Genomic DNA, 16,314 nt, shown 5'->3' on the forward strand with positions numbered 1-16,314 from the left:
TAAACACAATTTGATTTGAAGGGGTCCTTTCACACAGCTAAAAAAAAATAAATAAATAAGTCAGCTTCTCAATATTAATTTTTGCGATTTTCTGTATGCAGGACTTAAACCAGGATATAGTTAAATATTCAGTGAAACCCCAGCTATTAACGGTTCAGCATTGTCAGTATTCACATTCCGATCCGCAGATTTTTCTGTACGACTCCAAATTATTTGTGGCAAATGTGCCTCTTTGCAGATTTATACATATTTTAAATAAGCGGCAGAAAATGCAGTTTAGGTAGCTGAAATACCTAAGTGCAAATCTACTCGACACCTTATTAGGTGGAAGCCCAGTTCATCTTCCTTGACTACGATTGCCTGTACAGCCAAGAGCGGAGTTAAAGTGATCAAAACAGCCATCTTGGGTTCCATACCCAACCTTGAGACTTTCTCTGCATGTCCTCCCCCCCTTCTCTTTCTGCCCATTTCCTGTCTGGCGACTGTCAATAAAGGCCACAATTCTGCAAAAAAAAAAAAAGTTAAGAGAGGATGGATGAGTGATACAGATGTGTTACTCAAACATTTGCTAAACTGACTTGTGTTATAACTGTCTTTGGAGCCCTAAGTCACGGCTTAGTATGGCTTAGGATCACTCTGAGGAAGTTTGCTTCGACTAGATGAATTTAAATACAGAGGATGACGCTGGGTTAGTAGCTTAACAATTACACTTTCTGATAATTAAGATCTCTGTCTTGGCAGGCTATAATCTGACTACAAAGACTAAAAAGACCCCAAACACAATTTGGATAATCAGGGTCTTATCTGTGTCTTTGAAGCTTAAAGCTTTTCAAAAACATTGATTTAATCAGTTAGATGGCACAATGAGTGAAAGTTTGAAAACATCTAAACTCTTAGTAGGATTTAATTGTCCTTAAAATGATTCACGAGCTTTCATTTTCGGGCACAGCCATGCGCTTCGCCCCCATTTGTTCATTACGCAACATCATTATGAACAAATGACGGCATTTGGCAATCAGCACTCTTAATAAGGGCCTCATTTATTTTAAAAAATCACTTCAGTCAGACTCAATAAGATTCATGTCGGGTCAATAATACAGGATTTGGAATTGAAACCTGGAAATTTTAATCAATGCTATTTTTTTTGTAATGTTTTGTATTAAAACTTGTATTTTGATGGGAGTAAAAAGCTGCAGACGGGACCCCGACGGATTGCACTGGCACGATCAGAAATGAAGTGCAGCTGAAAGGATTGGCTGCAGAAGCACTTTTCCCTCGCAGCCTCTGCCAGACTCACAGGAGGTGGTTGTTTGAGTACACAAACAACCTCATAAAGGTGCCTGATGAATAAAACCTAACAGCGTGGCTCCTTCGCTAAGCATATGCATAATGTTATCTTAAATGTTAAATATGTGGTTGCACAATGTCATTACTTAATGATTTTTGGTCAGTATTCGGTGGTTTATGGTGTCTTTTTATAAAATAAATAAATAACAATGCTGTTCCTCCTTATAACTTTAACACTTGATGATTAAGTAATAAACAGTTACAAGGGCGCTTTAAAAGGCTTTTCAAAAGCTGAGTTATAATTACTATTTGGCAAGACAATGTGTGTGTTTTAGTCCTTTCTCATCATTTAAACAATACTCTATACATTGGCAGGTATAGTTTATTAAGTATTTACCATTCACGTAGGTAGTTAATTATCTAGTAGTTATTTAAAAGTGCAGTGGACATGCAAAGTCCTTTAACTGTATTTCACTTTGGATTTATTAGTAAACAAAATCTCTTATTACAGTATTCAAGAAAATATTAATCTCTCGTCTAATTTTCTAATCTCCATTTTTAAGAGAAGTATAAGTTCCTCATGCTAAGAAGCAGTTCAGTATAAATTAGATTTCTGCGTCTGTCAGAAACCAGACGGATGGAAAGTGTGAGCGTGACTTTAAGGTGTGTTTCAACATGAAACTCTTTACGAAATCCAAGAGAGCAAAGGGAAATTACCATTCCTATTCTGGAGAAGGAAATTATTATTTAGTAATAAATTCTCTACCTGTTAAATGAAAAGCCTGGCACGTTTCCCTGAGAACGTGCCAGGGAAACGTGACGAATAATCGGAGGCGTCTCTATCGGCCTCGTTCATGTAACCTCTGCTTTGACTTGAAACAACAAGCACCTGCCCAAATGCAAAATCACTTTAACTGTAACAAGATTACGACTGATTTCTCAACAGCTCTTCAATGAACTTCTGTAAGGCTAATGGTCTAAAATTGCTAAAAGAAAACCAACAAAAAAACATTTGGTTTGTAATGCCCTCCTTTTCCTTGAAAACTTTTTACATTTTCTTAGTTACAATAATTGCTTTTCCAGTAAACAATCTGATGAGTACGGCGTGCATCTTTTCGTCCATCTTTAATATTTTACCCCCGAATTAAATCCAGTGCAACTAATTGCCCTCAGAACTCACCTAATCTATAAACCTATTCACTAGAAGTTGGACTTTACAACCTTTGAAAGCCTTTTTTTTTTCTTTTTCCTGTGAAAAATTCAGCTTGCCACATTTCTGTTCACACAGGACGAGTCACCACATTTATTAAACTCTGGAACCTTCCCAATACAGAACGAGTGATATACGGCACAGCTGTGTGAATTCATTACCCCACTCATTACTGCGCTCGTCTAATAGCATCATTTCCAGGTCTCCTTTGAATCGGGGGCAGAGCAGATGTAGTGACAGGAAGTCACTAATGCAGTCCAGATGTGACGACAACACACCGCCTCCGACCCAGAAAGAAAACTGACAACACTGTGCATGGTGACTGCAGACATGCGAGGCAAAAAAAAAGGAAGAAAATCTAGCAAAGGTTACAGAAAAAAAAACATTTACTTTGAAGTTATTTGATTTCTGTTCTGCTTTTCTCACTTTTTATCTGCAAAATGAAACTTGTAATTAAACAAATCAAGACTACGCTTTTTATTAAATTATGCATGAACTTTTTCTTAAATTATGCACTAAAATGAAAAAAGGAGCAAACATTTCTGCCTCCTAGTGTTTACATTCTGTGTTGCACAATGTGAGAAGCAGAGCGGCTTTTTTGTTCTGATAAGTTGTTTTATTTAACAGTTTTACACACACATAAAATTGTACATGTGAAAAGAAGCACTTTCACCTTTTAAACCAGAAATAAGATAACTGAATTTGAAACAATTTTACAGAGAACGATTCACTCCAAGAACTTACAATGCTAGAGAACGGGAATTATATAAAAAGCTGAAAAGGAACCAAATTCTCTAAAGTTTTACCATGAATTATTGGTTCACATAATTTATATATTTACATCATAAACGAGCTTTTTGGGATTCCAATAATCGGGTCTGCTGGTCGGCCCTCCAGAGGACTGAATCCCTTCTAAGTAACACGAGGGACCTGCCTGTATGTGGTCCATTAAAGACTTTCACTAATCTTCGTCTTCTTCGTCGTCTATCACGGCCATCCTCCTCCTCCGCTTCACGGGAGCAGAGAAATCCTCCGTGTCGGAATCTGCATCCTTATTTGTATCAACATCCATGGCCTTGGAAGAATCGTTATCTGTTAAAAAAATAATAATAATTAGGTGTGTATTACTCAAATGTTGTAGTTAGGACAAATTAAAGTAATAATATGGATTCTATTAATTGGTCTGATCAGAAGAGTAAAACGTGTCGCATCGTCTTTTCTCTAACTGAACGTCTTCAGCCACTGTTTGGATTAAAACAACTCCTGGTCCAGTATATTCAGAAAACTATGAGAAAATACATAGCTGTTCCTGCTAATATTACCTTTCTTTTCTTCCTCTTCGTCATCGTCATCATCATCAGCCATTATCCTGTTTCTACTTCTTTTGGTTGACGTCTTCTCCTGGGATCTGTTGGATCACGACAAAATGTGTGGAAAATGAACAACATTCAAAAAACGTATTTATTGGTAAATACCATCAAGGTGATTTATCTACCTCTCAGTTAGACTGTTAGCTTCACCAGCAGCAGCAGAGTCTGACACCAGACCTGAAACAAAGCAACAAGATCACTGAAGTTCAGAGGAACGACAGAAGATCTTAGAGGGAAAGTGTGACGTTTCACTTCTTTGAAATTAGGAAGATTTTTCCTCATTTCTATAATAAACATCTCCAGCGGGGTGCTTTTACCTCCAATACTCTGGAGGGACGTTTATTTAGCTGCAGTTTTTTTTTTATAGAGCCATTAAAGATCGCTTAATCAGAATTGCTGCTTTAGATTTGCCTTCATTTTAATCTGCCGCCTCTCCGGGGGAACAGAGTCAATTTGCATTAGTTCTATTTAACTTTGTGGTTTTGTGTTGCAGCTTTTAAAGTTGATTTTCCTCCAGCCAACAACATGCACAGTTAAAAGCAAACGGCTACGGAGGTTTTCTGTCGTGTGAGAAATCAAACCGAGTCGAGGATGACTCCTCCGTCTGTACCTGCATCCTCTGCAGAGTGGCTCTTCCTGCTGCGCGCCAGCAGCAGAGCTCTCAGAGCCTGAGCTCTCTGCTCACTTGAGACCTCTTCGTCCTCCTCCTCTTCCCCCTCGGCCCGGTCCTGTGGTTCTTCTAGTGATTCTCTGGGCCCTTGTTGCTCCTCTGAGTGTTCAGGTTCGCCCTCTGCAGGGGTCAACGCTGCAGCCGCACTCAGAAGCTGAGATTTGCTGATGTTTTCTGGAATCCTCCAGAAAGTTTCCTAATTACAACAAAAAGATAGAAATGATATGAAACACATTTTTAAAAGTTTACATAACTTTCTAAACACAAACAGAATTTAGAAAATAAAAACAAAACAATTTCATTTATTTAATAATTGATATTATTTTTCAATGACTTAAACACTTAAATAATTTATTTATTTTGTAAGCAGTTGTATATTTCAGGCTTTACTTGTGTCCCCATCAGGCTAAGCATTGTTTATTGATTTACTTTATGTGTTTTACAGATTTTATAGTTGTTGTTTAGGTGTTAATCTTCTAGTCTTCCAACAACACAGTTATCAAGTGATATTTTAAAATTTCCTGTCAACTTTAAACATTTTTTAACTCAAAAACACAGCAGACCGCTGGATGAACGCCCTGGCAACCCGAGCAAAGGGCTTAGCAAATTTTCTGGAGGAAACCCTGAATTTATTCATTTATCAATTGAATGAGAGGAAAATATAAAATGATGTTGAATTAATGTATTTTTTAAAATTAAAAAATAACTATTCAAATAATTTTTGTAGTTGTTATAACTTATTTACTTATGCATTAAATAAAGTAAAAGCAGAAAAACTTGATAAATCCATCCATCAATCCATTTCGGGAAGGAACTAAATCCTATTTCCAGTCATTATTGCGCAAGAGGCAAATTCATTATTGCAAGTTAAATTTATTTACTGTATGACAACATAAATAACTGAAAACAGAACAGAATATAAACTCCATAATTACTGGCTGAAACAGGAAGCTGAAGTTTCTAATAATGGACAATCATCTGAACCCACCTGCTCGTTTTCAGGAGGCCTGATTCCCAGTTTGCTCAGCAGCTTCAGGAAGTTCCTGTTCTCCATGGCGTCTTCGTTTGCCTCTGAGAAAGTGGCAAGTGGAACCGGTTGTGACGGACCTGGGGGAAGAGAACAGGGCAGCAGCAGCATTAAATAAATTAATTTTTCTCATGAATGCTGCAAGACGTAACGAGAACAATCCGTCTGAATAACCAGTTATACTCACAGTCGTCTTTTCTGTCCATTGCCGTCTTGTTTAAACTTCTCTGCAGCCACAACAGCGGTCCGGACAAGCCTTTGATAAGAGAAAATATGACAAATTAAGCCTTCAGCTGAAGAAATAGAATTAATTTTCCATGCTACAATAATGTATTCTTTAATGTTTTAATGATTACTTAACAAAAAAAGAAAAACAACGCGCAGCAGTAATCTCACCTTCTTGCTGCAGAGCGATTGCCATGGACCTGATGTCTGCTCTGCTCTCTGCTGTCAGGTTAAAGTCTTGTCTCCTTTTTCTGACAGGTTGTGGTATTTCCCTCTCATTTTCATCTTCCTCACTATCATCATCCGTTTCATCTTCGCTGTCTTCATCTGGACGGCCTTGAGTTAGTTCAGCCAGGAAGTCTTCCTCAGTCTGCAAAACAAATTAAGCATTTAATAATAAAATACATAACATGACGTAATGCTCACACAAACAGGAATGTGCTGCCTAGAAGATACGATCGGTGAGTTTCTGGCCAGATGATTTTTTTTTTTTTTTTAATACCTTTAGAAAGCAGACCTAAGGTAACCTACCATGCTCTTTCCGGAGCTCTTCCCGGAGCTTTTTCCACGGCTTCTCTTCTTGTGAAGCTGGCGCCTCTCGGACACCAGGCCCATACTCAGCAGCTTGTCCACGACGCGTGCTCGAGAGCGCTTGGCCGTGAGCTTCTTCATGATGCTACCCAGAACATCTGCATCAACACAACCACTTTAAGATCATTCACCTGTCAAAGCAGAATCCCAGATGGGAGCTGCTGCAGAAAACACAGACAGGCTGTGGGAAATCAAGCAGTTTGCATAGTGATGAGAACGAAGCCTCCAAATACCGTCAGAGTCTTTGAACTCCTCAAACAGCATCTGCAGCTCCAGTTCCTGCTCCTCGGTCCACAAAACGATCCGAGTGCCCTTCCTTTGAAAGAAACGATAAAGAAGCTTTCTGATTTTTTTCTACACACTTTTTGATAGACCTAAGTCAAACTGCATACTTTTGTTTCTTCAGCTCTTTAGCGCTGTCCACCAGACCCATGTGCACCAGCTGGGTCACCACCTGCCGCCGTGTGCGGTTGCTGTTGCTTAGTAACTGGATGACCGTCTCCACGATGTCTGGCACTGTGCCCAAAAATTAACAGTCAGGGGTTAAAGTTCAGAGGTCAGCCTGGTCTGGTCATTTTCAAGACGACAAACCGAGAAAAAAAAAATGTTTGAGCTGCGAAAAAGTAAACCTTCAGAGTCAAGATGCTCCATGTAGAGCCTTCGTAGCTCCTCTTCCTCCTCTTCAGTCCAAGATGGCTTCTTTCCCTCTCTGAAATATTTCATTACAATGACAGATTACTCGTTAGATTAGGGATAGTTGCATCAGATTAGGCATACACTTCATAAATGCAAGCAGAGCAGAGCACACACCCGTCTTTGGTGTAGCCTTCGGTCATCTCGTGCACGGCGCCCACGTTCTTCCAGAAGAGCAGCTCAACGTAAGCCTTGTTGTTCTGAGCTGCCACTGCAAAGAAACGCTTCAGCACGAACTTGGCAAAGGTCACCAGTTCCTGTGAAGGGAGAGGAGAAAAGATTAGACACCAGAACATGATCTACGATCAGCTTCATATCCAGGATTCAGAGATTGACTCCAGACTGAACTATGCAGAGAATCCAGTCCTTTATATTAATCATATCAAATATTAAAGTTCATCGTGGATTTATGGCTGATATTTCTGCAGGAGGAACACTTTACCTACTGAGGATGGATGGAAGGAAAGGAAATTAAAGGAAAGGAAAGGAAAGGAAAGGAAAGGAAAGGAAAGGAAAGGAAAGGAAAGGAAAGGAAAGGAAAGGAAAGGAAAGGAAAGGAAAGGAAAGGAAAGGAAAGGAAAGGAAAGGAAAGGAAAGGAAAGAAAGAGAGAGAAAGAAAAAAGAAAAGAAGGACACAAGGGAAAGATAAAAGGAAGAAAGGAAGGAAATGAGAGACAGGAAAGAAAATTGTAAGGGAGTGCATAGTGAGGAAAGAAAAAAGAAAATGTATGCAGGAGTAAGGAGGGAAGTAAAGAATGAAAGAAGAAAAGAAAGGAAGAATGTAAGAAAGAAAGAAAGAAAGCAATAAGTAGAAGAAAGAACCAAATAAAGAACAAACAAAAGAAAGGGAAAAAGAGACAAAGGGTTACAGGAAAAGAAAAAAGTAAAGAAGGAAGCAAAAGAGAAAGGAAAAAGTAAAAAAAAAAAAGAAAGAAGTAAGAAATAAAGAAACAGCCAAAGAAACAAAAAAGAAAACATAAAAAAAGAACAGAACTAGATAATGGGATGCCAAGTCTGAAAAAATCTTTTCCAAACCTACTTTATTTTTCCGTGCCAATCCAGACTATGAAATTAATAAAAATGAAATTTCTAACTTTTCCAGGCTGTGGAGGAACCCAGACCTTGACAGCCCTGAGAAACAGTTTAAGTTCAATTGCTGCACCTTGTAAGCGTCTGCGGCGGGATCACTCAGGATCTTGTTGAAAAGGTGGAAGACCGACAGCTGGAAAAGCAGAGCATCCATCTTGAGGTCAACGGCCAGGCGGTGCAGCATGCGAGCTACGCAGTGGTTTGTGTGAGGCGTGTTTGTCGAGTATGATTTCAAGAGGAGAAGATATGAGCGCACGATGCCGGGGTTGGCAAACCTGCAACAGCAAACAGACGAGGTGAAACCTTCCAAACAAGACCTGGAAAAGTCTTTCTGAAGCCAAATAAAAACAAACACGCTACGTTTGTCTGAGCCTCCTTTAGTTGAGGTTGAAGATGCCAGATTTGAACAGACAGAGTAAATCGGGAATACTTTACTCCAGTAAGGAACTACTGTACTCTTGATATCCACAAAATAAAGTTTTATTGCTTTTTTGAAGCAGATGGAAGGCAGCCTTAAATTCGGAGCAAACCAGAAACTTTTGATTCTTTCCTCACCTTTTGATCAAGTCTAGGATATTGAACTCTTTCTCAGAAAGCTGGACAGATTCCAGCTCCTCCTCTTCCAGCTCTGCTCCTTCATCGTCGTCCTCAGCAACCGTCTCAGGAGGAGGCCCTGATACGCAAAAACACAAGTTAAATTAAAAGAAGAGCACATGTGAAAACAGGGAGAAACGTGCCGTTAAAAGCTCACTCGGCAGGTTGGCTTGGAAGATCTGCTTGAGAAGATCCAGTTCTTCTTCTGGTTCAACGTCAGATGAGCCGAACACGTCACCATCTGGCCAGACTTCCCTGAACCGGGCAGAAATAAAATACACTCGGTTACGTAAATGGATGCCTTTCTGGTTGAAAAGAAAGTTTAAATAATATTGTGATAATTAAGTCTGTTGCAATAATCGATTTATCAAACGATGAATTAAAAATTAGATTAATAATTTCCACTCTGACAATTTAATAGTTTTTGAAGGGCAATTTTGTTTACAGAAACTTCATAATCCATTTTAGTTATGGTTTTGGTTGTTTTCTTTTGGGGTTTTTTTTTTAAATATCTTGTAAATATGAATTTTTTTTTTTTTTACAAAATTAAATTCTATTGATCTTTGAAAGCACAAACGTGCATCATTATGCTATTATCCATATATTATTTCAAAAATCCTCTCAAAATAAACAAATTGCAACTTCATGAAATAACTATTGGAACAATCTATTGTTCAGCAAAGTTTGTTAACGTTTAGTTTATTTAGATTATTTGAAGTCTTAAAAACAACAACTAGCTGCTTGTCTTTATGTCGCTTTAAAATGAAAAAACAAAAACTAGTTAAAGTTTGCTTCATAGACTGAATCGTCGATCAGTTTATGGCTGGTGAAACATGGATGTGGTCCAGACCTGGCGGCCCGCAGCAGCGCCAGAGCTTCAGGTCCCAGTCGGGCCAGCAGAGCATCCTGCACCCGAACCATGGCCTCAGTTCGCTGCTCCTCCAGAGGCGTTTCTGACGCAGCGTCAAAAGGAACGATGCTTTCAGTCAACGACGCCGACAGCTAAAACCAGTTAGCATGTTTAGTGGCTCATTTTGTCAGAAAACTGGACTGATTGTAAACAGATTAGCGTTTGGCTGCTGCTCCCTCTGGAGGCCAGTCCTGGCACCAACCTGAAACTCAGTCGCCCTCAGCTCTTCCTCAACAGCCTTCCAAGTTTCCTCCAGCACCTCTGGACTCGTCTCCTGAGCCGGCTGCTTCTTTTTAGCCTGAGACTTCCTCCGCCTCACCTTCTTCCTCTGAACACATGAAGGATGAAAACATTGGCACCTCAAAGATGCGCCAAGCTATCCAGGAAACCACCAGGAGCAACGATCAACTCGCCTGAACGATCAAGTTCTTCCGGCCTTTGCAGAAGCGCTCCAGCATTCGTAAGAAGAGATGCGTTGACTCCACCAGGTCTTTGAGGTAGGAGAGAGGCTGCTTGGTTTCGTCGTACTTCCTCAGCAAGGTCAGGAAAATCTCTCTGTACTCCGTCAGGTAGAAGATGTTGCCTTTGTGAGGAGATTTCAGATATCAGTAAACAGTAAAAGACAAAGCAAGGCTGAGAATGCTGCCAAGTTTACAAAATGTATCAATTTAGCTTTTTTTCTACAGTTTTAACCACCGTTAGACCACTGCCACAAATTCACCTGTTTAGGTGCTCTAAATGATGCCCCACCAAATCCGGTTGATGCATATTTCACACACAGTAAAGGCCAAATTTAAAGCAATTTGCTGCCATCTTGTGGTCAGAGTTCAGCCCGATTATGTGTAATTGTGTCATCTTCCATAATAAATACTGAGCTTCACATTTGTTATTAATTGTTTGGTCAAATTAACAGTCTTCACTAATTTTATGATCTGCCAGACAGCAAAAACAAGAATAATTTTTTTTTATATAACATCCATAAACTCAGAAAAAAGGAGTTAATGACACATTATGCCGACAGATGACTTTTAAATTAGGTTTAAGATGAGAAATATTTATATTTGATTTATTTTATCATGTTTATTCATTTAAATACAAATAACATTGATGCATAATTTTAGCCGATGTTAATTTGATTAATTTTAGAAATATTTTAATAACTGTTCTCATTTTATTTTGTTCATATGTGCTACAATGTAGATAAATCATAGAAAAATGATAGCATTTTATCTGGTCTACAATGACACATTTAACATTTTAGCTTCTTGCTATTTTTTGCTATTATTTTGGTTTTTGGCAGAGTGGAAGCTTGCTTCTAATTTTTGTAAAGTACTCTGTGTTATACAAAGTTGTAAGAAAAGCATACTACATCTAAATGTAATTATGATCTATTGTGATTTTAAAAACGCGTGTTCGTACACCTGCCCTCCTAATCTGACTGAGCAGCATCTCACTTTTAATGACGTTAGAGCTCTGACGGATGCCTTCGTCAGCAGAGCGGTCCATTTCGTTCACGGTTAGCAGAAGTTCCTGATACGCCTTCAGAGCCAGATGCATCCTAAAAACAACAAAAGGTTTGAACACGTGAGAAAAAAAAAAATCTGATAATTCGTCGTGAATTTGTAATTTTTTTGTGATCTGTCCAGCTGGTTTTACCTGCGGGACCAGGATGTGGCCTCTTTGCGGTCCGTTAGCAACATTTCATAGTAATTGGTAATGTTGCGTTCAATGAAGTGAAACGTACGAATGGACATGGTCTCTGAGACGAAGTCGGCACGGAAACCGTTGTCACGGTTGAAGGCCATGAAGAAGCTGAGCGCCCAGAGGTAATAGGTCTCGTCATGTTGCTGCGTTTGTTCGCGGATTAGACTTTCCTGGAAAAGTCAAAGATATAAATAACAGTGTGAATCATTGAAATGTTTTTTTTTTTTTTATAAAATAAAGCGAAAGTAGATATGTATATTTTTGTTCAGGAATCACGATGTCTTCATGTTTTAATTTGTAATTTCAATGTAGCAAAAATAAGGCAATAACACCTCTGCTGTGCTCCAAACAAGTTAAAAGTTTCTCAGTTCACCGCAGGGATCAACTGTGCCATCATCATGTGGAAGTGAAACGTGTGTCTCCTCACCGACCTTAACGAGGTACATGAGTCGGTTGTAGCAGTTCTCCAGGAAGTCCACGCAGAACTCCCGCAGGAAGAGCCGAACGTTTAGCGCCGAGCGTCGCTTGTCCCTGCAGTCCTGGGCTTGCCGGTTTCTCTTAGGGACACGCCTCACTGCTTTTCCCAGGTCGTGAGTGTAATGTTTGAACTACAAGGTCGAAACCAAAGACGTGAGCTGTTGTCTTCTCATCTCACTGCAGAGGAGATGGCTTGCATGGTCGATGACTCACATTGTTTAGATTTCGGTGATAGATCACGTCCTTCTCCCCGATCGCTTTCAGGCCTTGAACCACAAAAGATCCGCCGAAGCGAGAATGTCTGGAAGAAAACGCAACACAAAACTCAAATCTCATTAAAAATATGAGCTACAGTAAATCTAAAGATCCTTAGAATATGGTAAAGGAAGCCAAGTGTCTGGAAAATAAAGGTTAATTGTAAACAATATGACAAATTTTGAAAATAAAGTCCTGATCTTGTGCTGTACCACCTGCATGGAAAACACATTAACTAAGACTTAAAGATATAAATTATTGTTTTTGCATACAAGTAACTGATTGTGTTTAATGAATCTTAATGTTATTTCTACAAGCGCATTGCTTCCAAGTGCATGAAGATAAACCACAGTGCCTCTCAATAAATCATTATATTATCGGAAAGTGAATTAATGTCCATAAATTAATTTAAAAATAAAAACAAATTCACTAACACAGTAATATATTTCAGGCCATTGCTTTCCGGTTTTATTTCAGTTCTTAAAAGTCACAAAGCAAACATTGACAACGAAACGTTTGCTTGGTAAATGTCCTGAAAGATCTTAAATGGAGTCAGACGTTTTAAATCCAATTTAAAATGATTATGACGCATCAAAGAGTTTGACTCTAATCTGATTTATACTAAACTGGAAATGAAGAGCATCAAATGTTTCACTCTCTTCATTTAGAAAATGAAGACATAGAAAAGTTTTCAATTGAAAGACGTCTAATAAAGCGGGGGAATAACCTGATCAACTTTCAGTCACCTGGATACTTTTATCGCTGCTCGTCTTTACCTGGTTCCTCTCTGCAGCGTGCGAGAGCGTCTCTCCGCCTGCTCTTTCTGCCTCAGCGCCTCCAGCTCCTCAGCGTCTCTCTGCTTCTCCTCGGCGGAGCGAGCATGACCGGCGCTCACCAGCACTTCGGGAGTCTGCAAAATTCACAACGCGTCATATTGAGCTCACCTGGAGATCCATGAGTGAAAAGGCGGAGAGGCTTTCAATGCCTCACCTGGTCTCTGAACATGAGGGAGATAATTTCCAGCACGTGCATGCTCCACTGCTGCTCGCTCTGAGCAGACGCCAGAAACTTGACCAGGTCGTCAAAGCCGCTCATGTGAACGGCCCACAGCACCCGGTCATGTACGCTGGCGTCATCGTCCACCTTCTGTCAGCAGAGAGACGACCACAGGTTAGACGACGAGAGAGGAACGGTGAAGTGAAGAGTAAAGGATCAGCTGTCAGTCAAACCTTCTCTTCACAGGGATCTGCTGGCACATGAAGAACGTTTCTGACCAGCAGTAAAATCCTCTCGATCAGCAGGTTGTCCTCGTCCTGTCTTTGCTCCCAATCCTGGATGAGTGAAGGTGCAGCAGGAAAAGCAGTAAAAACCATCACAGAACGGAACTGTCTTATTATTGAAAATACAAAAATGTTTTCATTTTAAAGTCCTGCAAGAGTTTTTACCTTCCTTTAACTTTTTCTACATTTTTCAAGCTACAAACTGAGGCTTCAGTGAATTTTATTGTGATTTTATATGACAGATCAATTCAAAGTGGAGCACAATAACAACATTTAAAGAAATTCATTCCTTTACAAATAAAAATCTGAAAATGCATATTATGTGTTCTGTCGTCTCTCAGGTCCCTTTGCTTTGATAACGCTAAATAAAATCCAGTACAAGCAACTGCCTTCATCAGACTGAACTTTGATTAGGCCATTTAACATGAATATGATTTGATCTAAACCATTCCAGCTCTAGCTGTATGTTTATGTTTAGGAACAAGTCTAATCCTGGATTTATCGCAGATTATTGTCCCTTTCGATTAAACTTCTCCTTGTCTAGTCTGTCGGTTTAAGAGGACAGTCGTGTCTTGTTAGCATTAATTCTTCCACTACAACATTATGGATCACATATCGCTTTATGAAATGTTCAAAGCTTGGGGTGACGCATGTCACCACATTTTTACGATGCTGTTTGTTCACTTTTGTCAAAAATAAATTAGACAAACATTGACTCTTCTTACTTCTGAATGTTTGCTATGGTTTTTGGATTTTTATTTATATAAAAACAGAAAAGAATGTATTTTTCTTGGACTTCACAGATGCGCACTACCTTGTGTTGGTCTTTTACACAAAATCCCTACAAAACCACTGAAGTTTGTGGTTATTATGAGATAAAAATTGAGATTTTCAATTTGTATGCAAAGATTTTTCTACCGACTTACCAGTTGAAGGAGGTTGTACAAAGTCTCACTTAAAATCCCAAACACCTTCTCACTGGCAAAAGCCTTGAAACAGAAACAAAGTGCAAAAATATAGTAAAGACTAAAACCTAACAATTCAAGTTACTGAGGTTTAATTAGAGGACAATGTACTCAGAGTTTACAACGCAATGTTATAAAAATACCTCTTTGTAGGCCTGCAAATGAGATGTGACTTGCATGAAGTGTTGCCTGAACACTGGATCATCTGGGATTTTACCAAAACACAGCATGGCAGGCTGGGTGAGGTTAACCATGAGCCTGAAACGAGACAACAGGATAAAAACCAATCTAACACCACATTTCTGTGCGATCCAATACACTGTAAACACAAATATAGATATTACCACACCAGTAAAGCTGCGTCGAGAGTCATACCTGATGCAGGCATCAAACAAGGTTTTGTCTTGTCTGTACTGAACGATAATTGGTAGTAGGTCGTTTTGGACAATCTGGCTGTCGCCGAGCTGCTGCCGAACATCACGAGTGTCATCTTCATGACGTAAATACCGGATCAGGTCTTTAACGCTCTCTGTACCAGAGGGGAAAAAGTTTAAGGAAAGCCGATCAAGATCAGAGAACGGCCATTTTGTTAAATGTTTGAGTTATTGAGTTACTCACCCAAACAGTCAGGCTCCTTGTGATAACTGTCTCCCTCTAGGTAACCCAGAGCGCTGCATGTTGCCAAAAGCTCACAGTTCATCCTGAATGGGTTTATGCACCATCAGCCAACCTGATGAATCCAGAAGAATGATTAGAAAAAAAGAACGTCATGTTGTGTGTTTTATTCAAAGATTAATTTGTGATTAATAGTCAGTCTATTTCCCCTAAACTGGATCTATAAATGCATCAGACAACAACATGCAGTTTGAGGCATGATTTTGAGTTTAATAACATATTCAGGTTAGGGACTCTCGTTATTCTTTCCTTTTCTGATGGATTTCAAAGTGCTAATATCAAAAGTACAAAAGCAAGAAATATTTTTCCTCTACTTTATGTGTTATAGTCCTTGGTATTAAAAACAATCTGAAAAGTCTCTCTATTATAACTACAGAGCTGGATCAGATACATTCAGTTATTGTTTGTTGATAGGTACATAACTGCCTTTTATATTTTTATTTAAAATAAACATATACTTGGAACAATGGGAATGTTTCTGCTCTGACTTGTTTTCAGGTAATGTTTTACTGTTATTTCTAAATGCACAATACCCTTTCTTATTATTATTTTTCTTTTACTACATCCTTACCTTAGCTTAAATATGCATGGTTACATTTACCTCAAACTTCCTGCTGGTACACCTGGTTTACCGAGTTGGACAATAAAGGATTTTTATATTCTATGCGCTCCGCAAATATGACTTAAATGAAGAAAAAAAAAGTCGGAGCTAATTAATAAAGACATCAACAGCAAACTATCTTACGGTTATAATTTCTATAGAGAAATAAAACGAACATTTCACACTTTCTACCATTGTATAGTGTAGTTAGAGAGGTTAGCTTACAACATAACAAATATGTCTCCAAAATAAATTAGTTACTTAGACGCAGTCGAAAAAAATAACATACCAAGAACCTCTTTCGGGTTTTATTCGGCTCCAGAGTTTGAATTTATAACCAGTCAGTGGATAAGTTTGAAGTTTCCTCCGGTTATAAAGTTATTATCGACCTGCTGTTTTTCTAGTCGGACACAAGTTCCGCGCCAACAGAGAGCGAAAACTCAGAAAGCGGAAGTGGAGCTTCGTCACTTTGTCTGTGCTTCTCTGCCCTGAGTTTGGTATTTCAGGCTCCGCGGGTATTCTGTGATACATAAAAAATATAAAGTTTGACGACTGTACTTAAAATAGCTTGATTAAATTAGATAATGGGCTGACTCTCCACATTTGAAAGCGCCGCCGCACTTTTATTTACTACAGAGTTTATGTTTACTTTGATGTAATGTGTCTCCTTATCAGTTTTGCCCGAGGGAAA

The 16,314-nt window shown here is 39.0% G+C and overlaps 1 protein-coding gene across 2 annotated transcripts; it reads right to left on the reverse strand.

The window, feature by feature from the left end:
* Nucleotides 1-2,462: 2,462 nt before the first annotated feature.
* timeless (timeless circadian clock) lies at nucleotides 2,463-16,314 on the reverse strand. 2 transcript variants are annotated; one of them, XM_017304615.2, is made up of 30 exons: nucleotides 15,913-16,314; nucleotides 14,966-15,077; nucleotides 14,723-14,876; nucleotides 14,491-14,605; nucleotides 14,309-14,371; nucleotides 13,332-13,433; nucleotides 13,093-13,248; nucleotides 12,879-13,012; nucleotides 12,061-12,148; nucleotides 11,802-11,978; nucleotides 11,323-11,540; nucleotides 11,121-11,224; nucleotides 10,080-10,249; nucleotides 9,869-9,994; nucleotides 9,607-9,758; nucleotides 8,914-9,011; nucleotides 8,718-8,835; nucleotides 8,236-8,437; nucleotides 7,191-7,330; nucleotides 7,010-7,089; nucleotides 6,773-6,896; nucleotides 6,614-6,696; nucleotides 6,321-6,478; nucleotides 5,961-6,159; nucleotides 5,752-5,820; nucleotides 5,526-5,644; nucleotides 4,478-4,733; nucleotides 3,993-4,044; nucleotides 3,820-3,905; nucleotides 2,464-3,589 (listed from the first exon to the last, which is right to left on the reverse strand). In XM_017304615.2, the coding sequence occupies exons 2-30, from the start codon at nucleotides 15,045-15,047 to the stop codon at nucleotides 3,459-3,461; spliced, it is 3,756 nt and encodes a 1,251-aa protein (XP_017160104.2). In that variant the 5' UTR covers nucleotides 15,048-15,077; nucleotides 15,913-16,314; the 3' UTR covers nucleotides 2,464-3,458. The 2 variants fall into 2 exon arrangements, with proteins under 2 accessions (XP_081463374.1, XP_017160104.2); XM_081607248.1 differs by lacking the exon at nucleotides 15,913-16,314 and having other exon boundaries at nucleotides 2,463-3,589; nucleotides 14,966-15,068.

Source organism: Poecilia reticulata, chromosome 5 (assembly GCF_904066995.2).
Source record: "Poecilia reticulata chromosome 5, P_reticulata-male-v2, whole genome shotgun sequence".
Lineage (NCBI taxonomy): Eukaryota > Metazoa > Chordata > Actinopteri > Cyprinodontiformes > Poeciliidae > Poecilia > Poecilia reticulata.

Coding starts and splice junctions, on each gene's coding strand:
- timeless (XM_081607248.1), bottom strand. CDS start 15,047: ATGAACTGTGAGCTTTTGGCAACATGCAGCGCTCTGGGTTACCTAGAG. Junction 7,090..7,190: donor GAAGGCTACACCAAAGACGG/GTGTGTGCTCTG, acceptor GAAATATTTCAG/AGAGGGAAAGAAGCCATCTT. Junction 4,045..4,477: donor CCACTCTGCAGAGGATGCAG/GTACAGACGGAG, acceptor GCTTTGTTTCAG/GTCTGGTGTCAGACTCTGCT.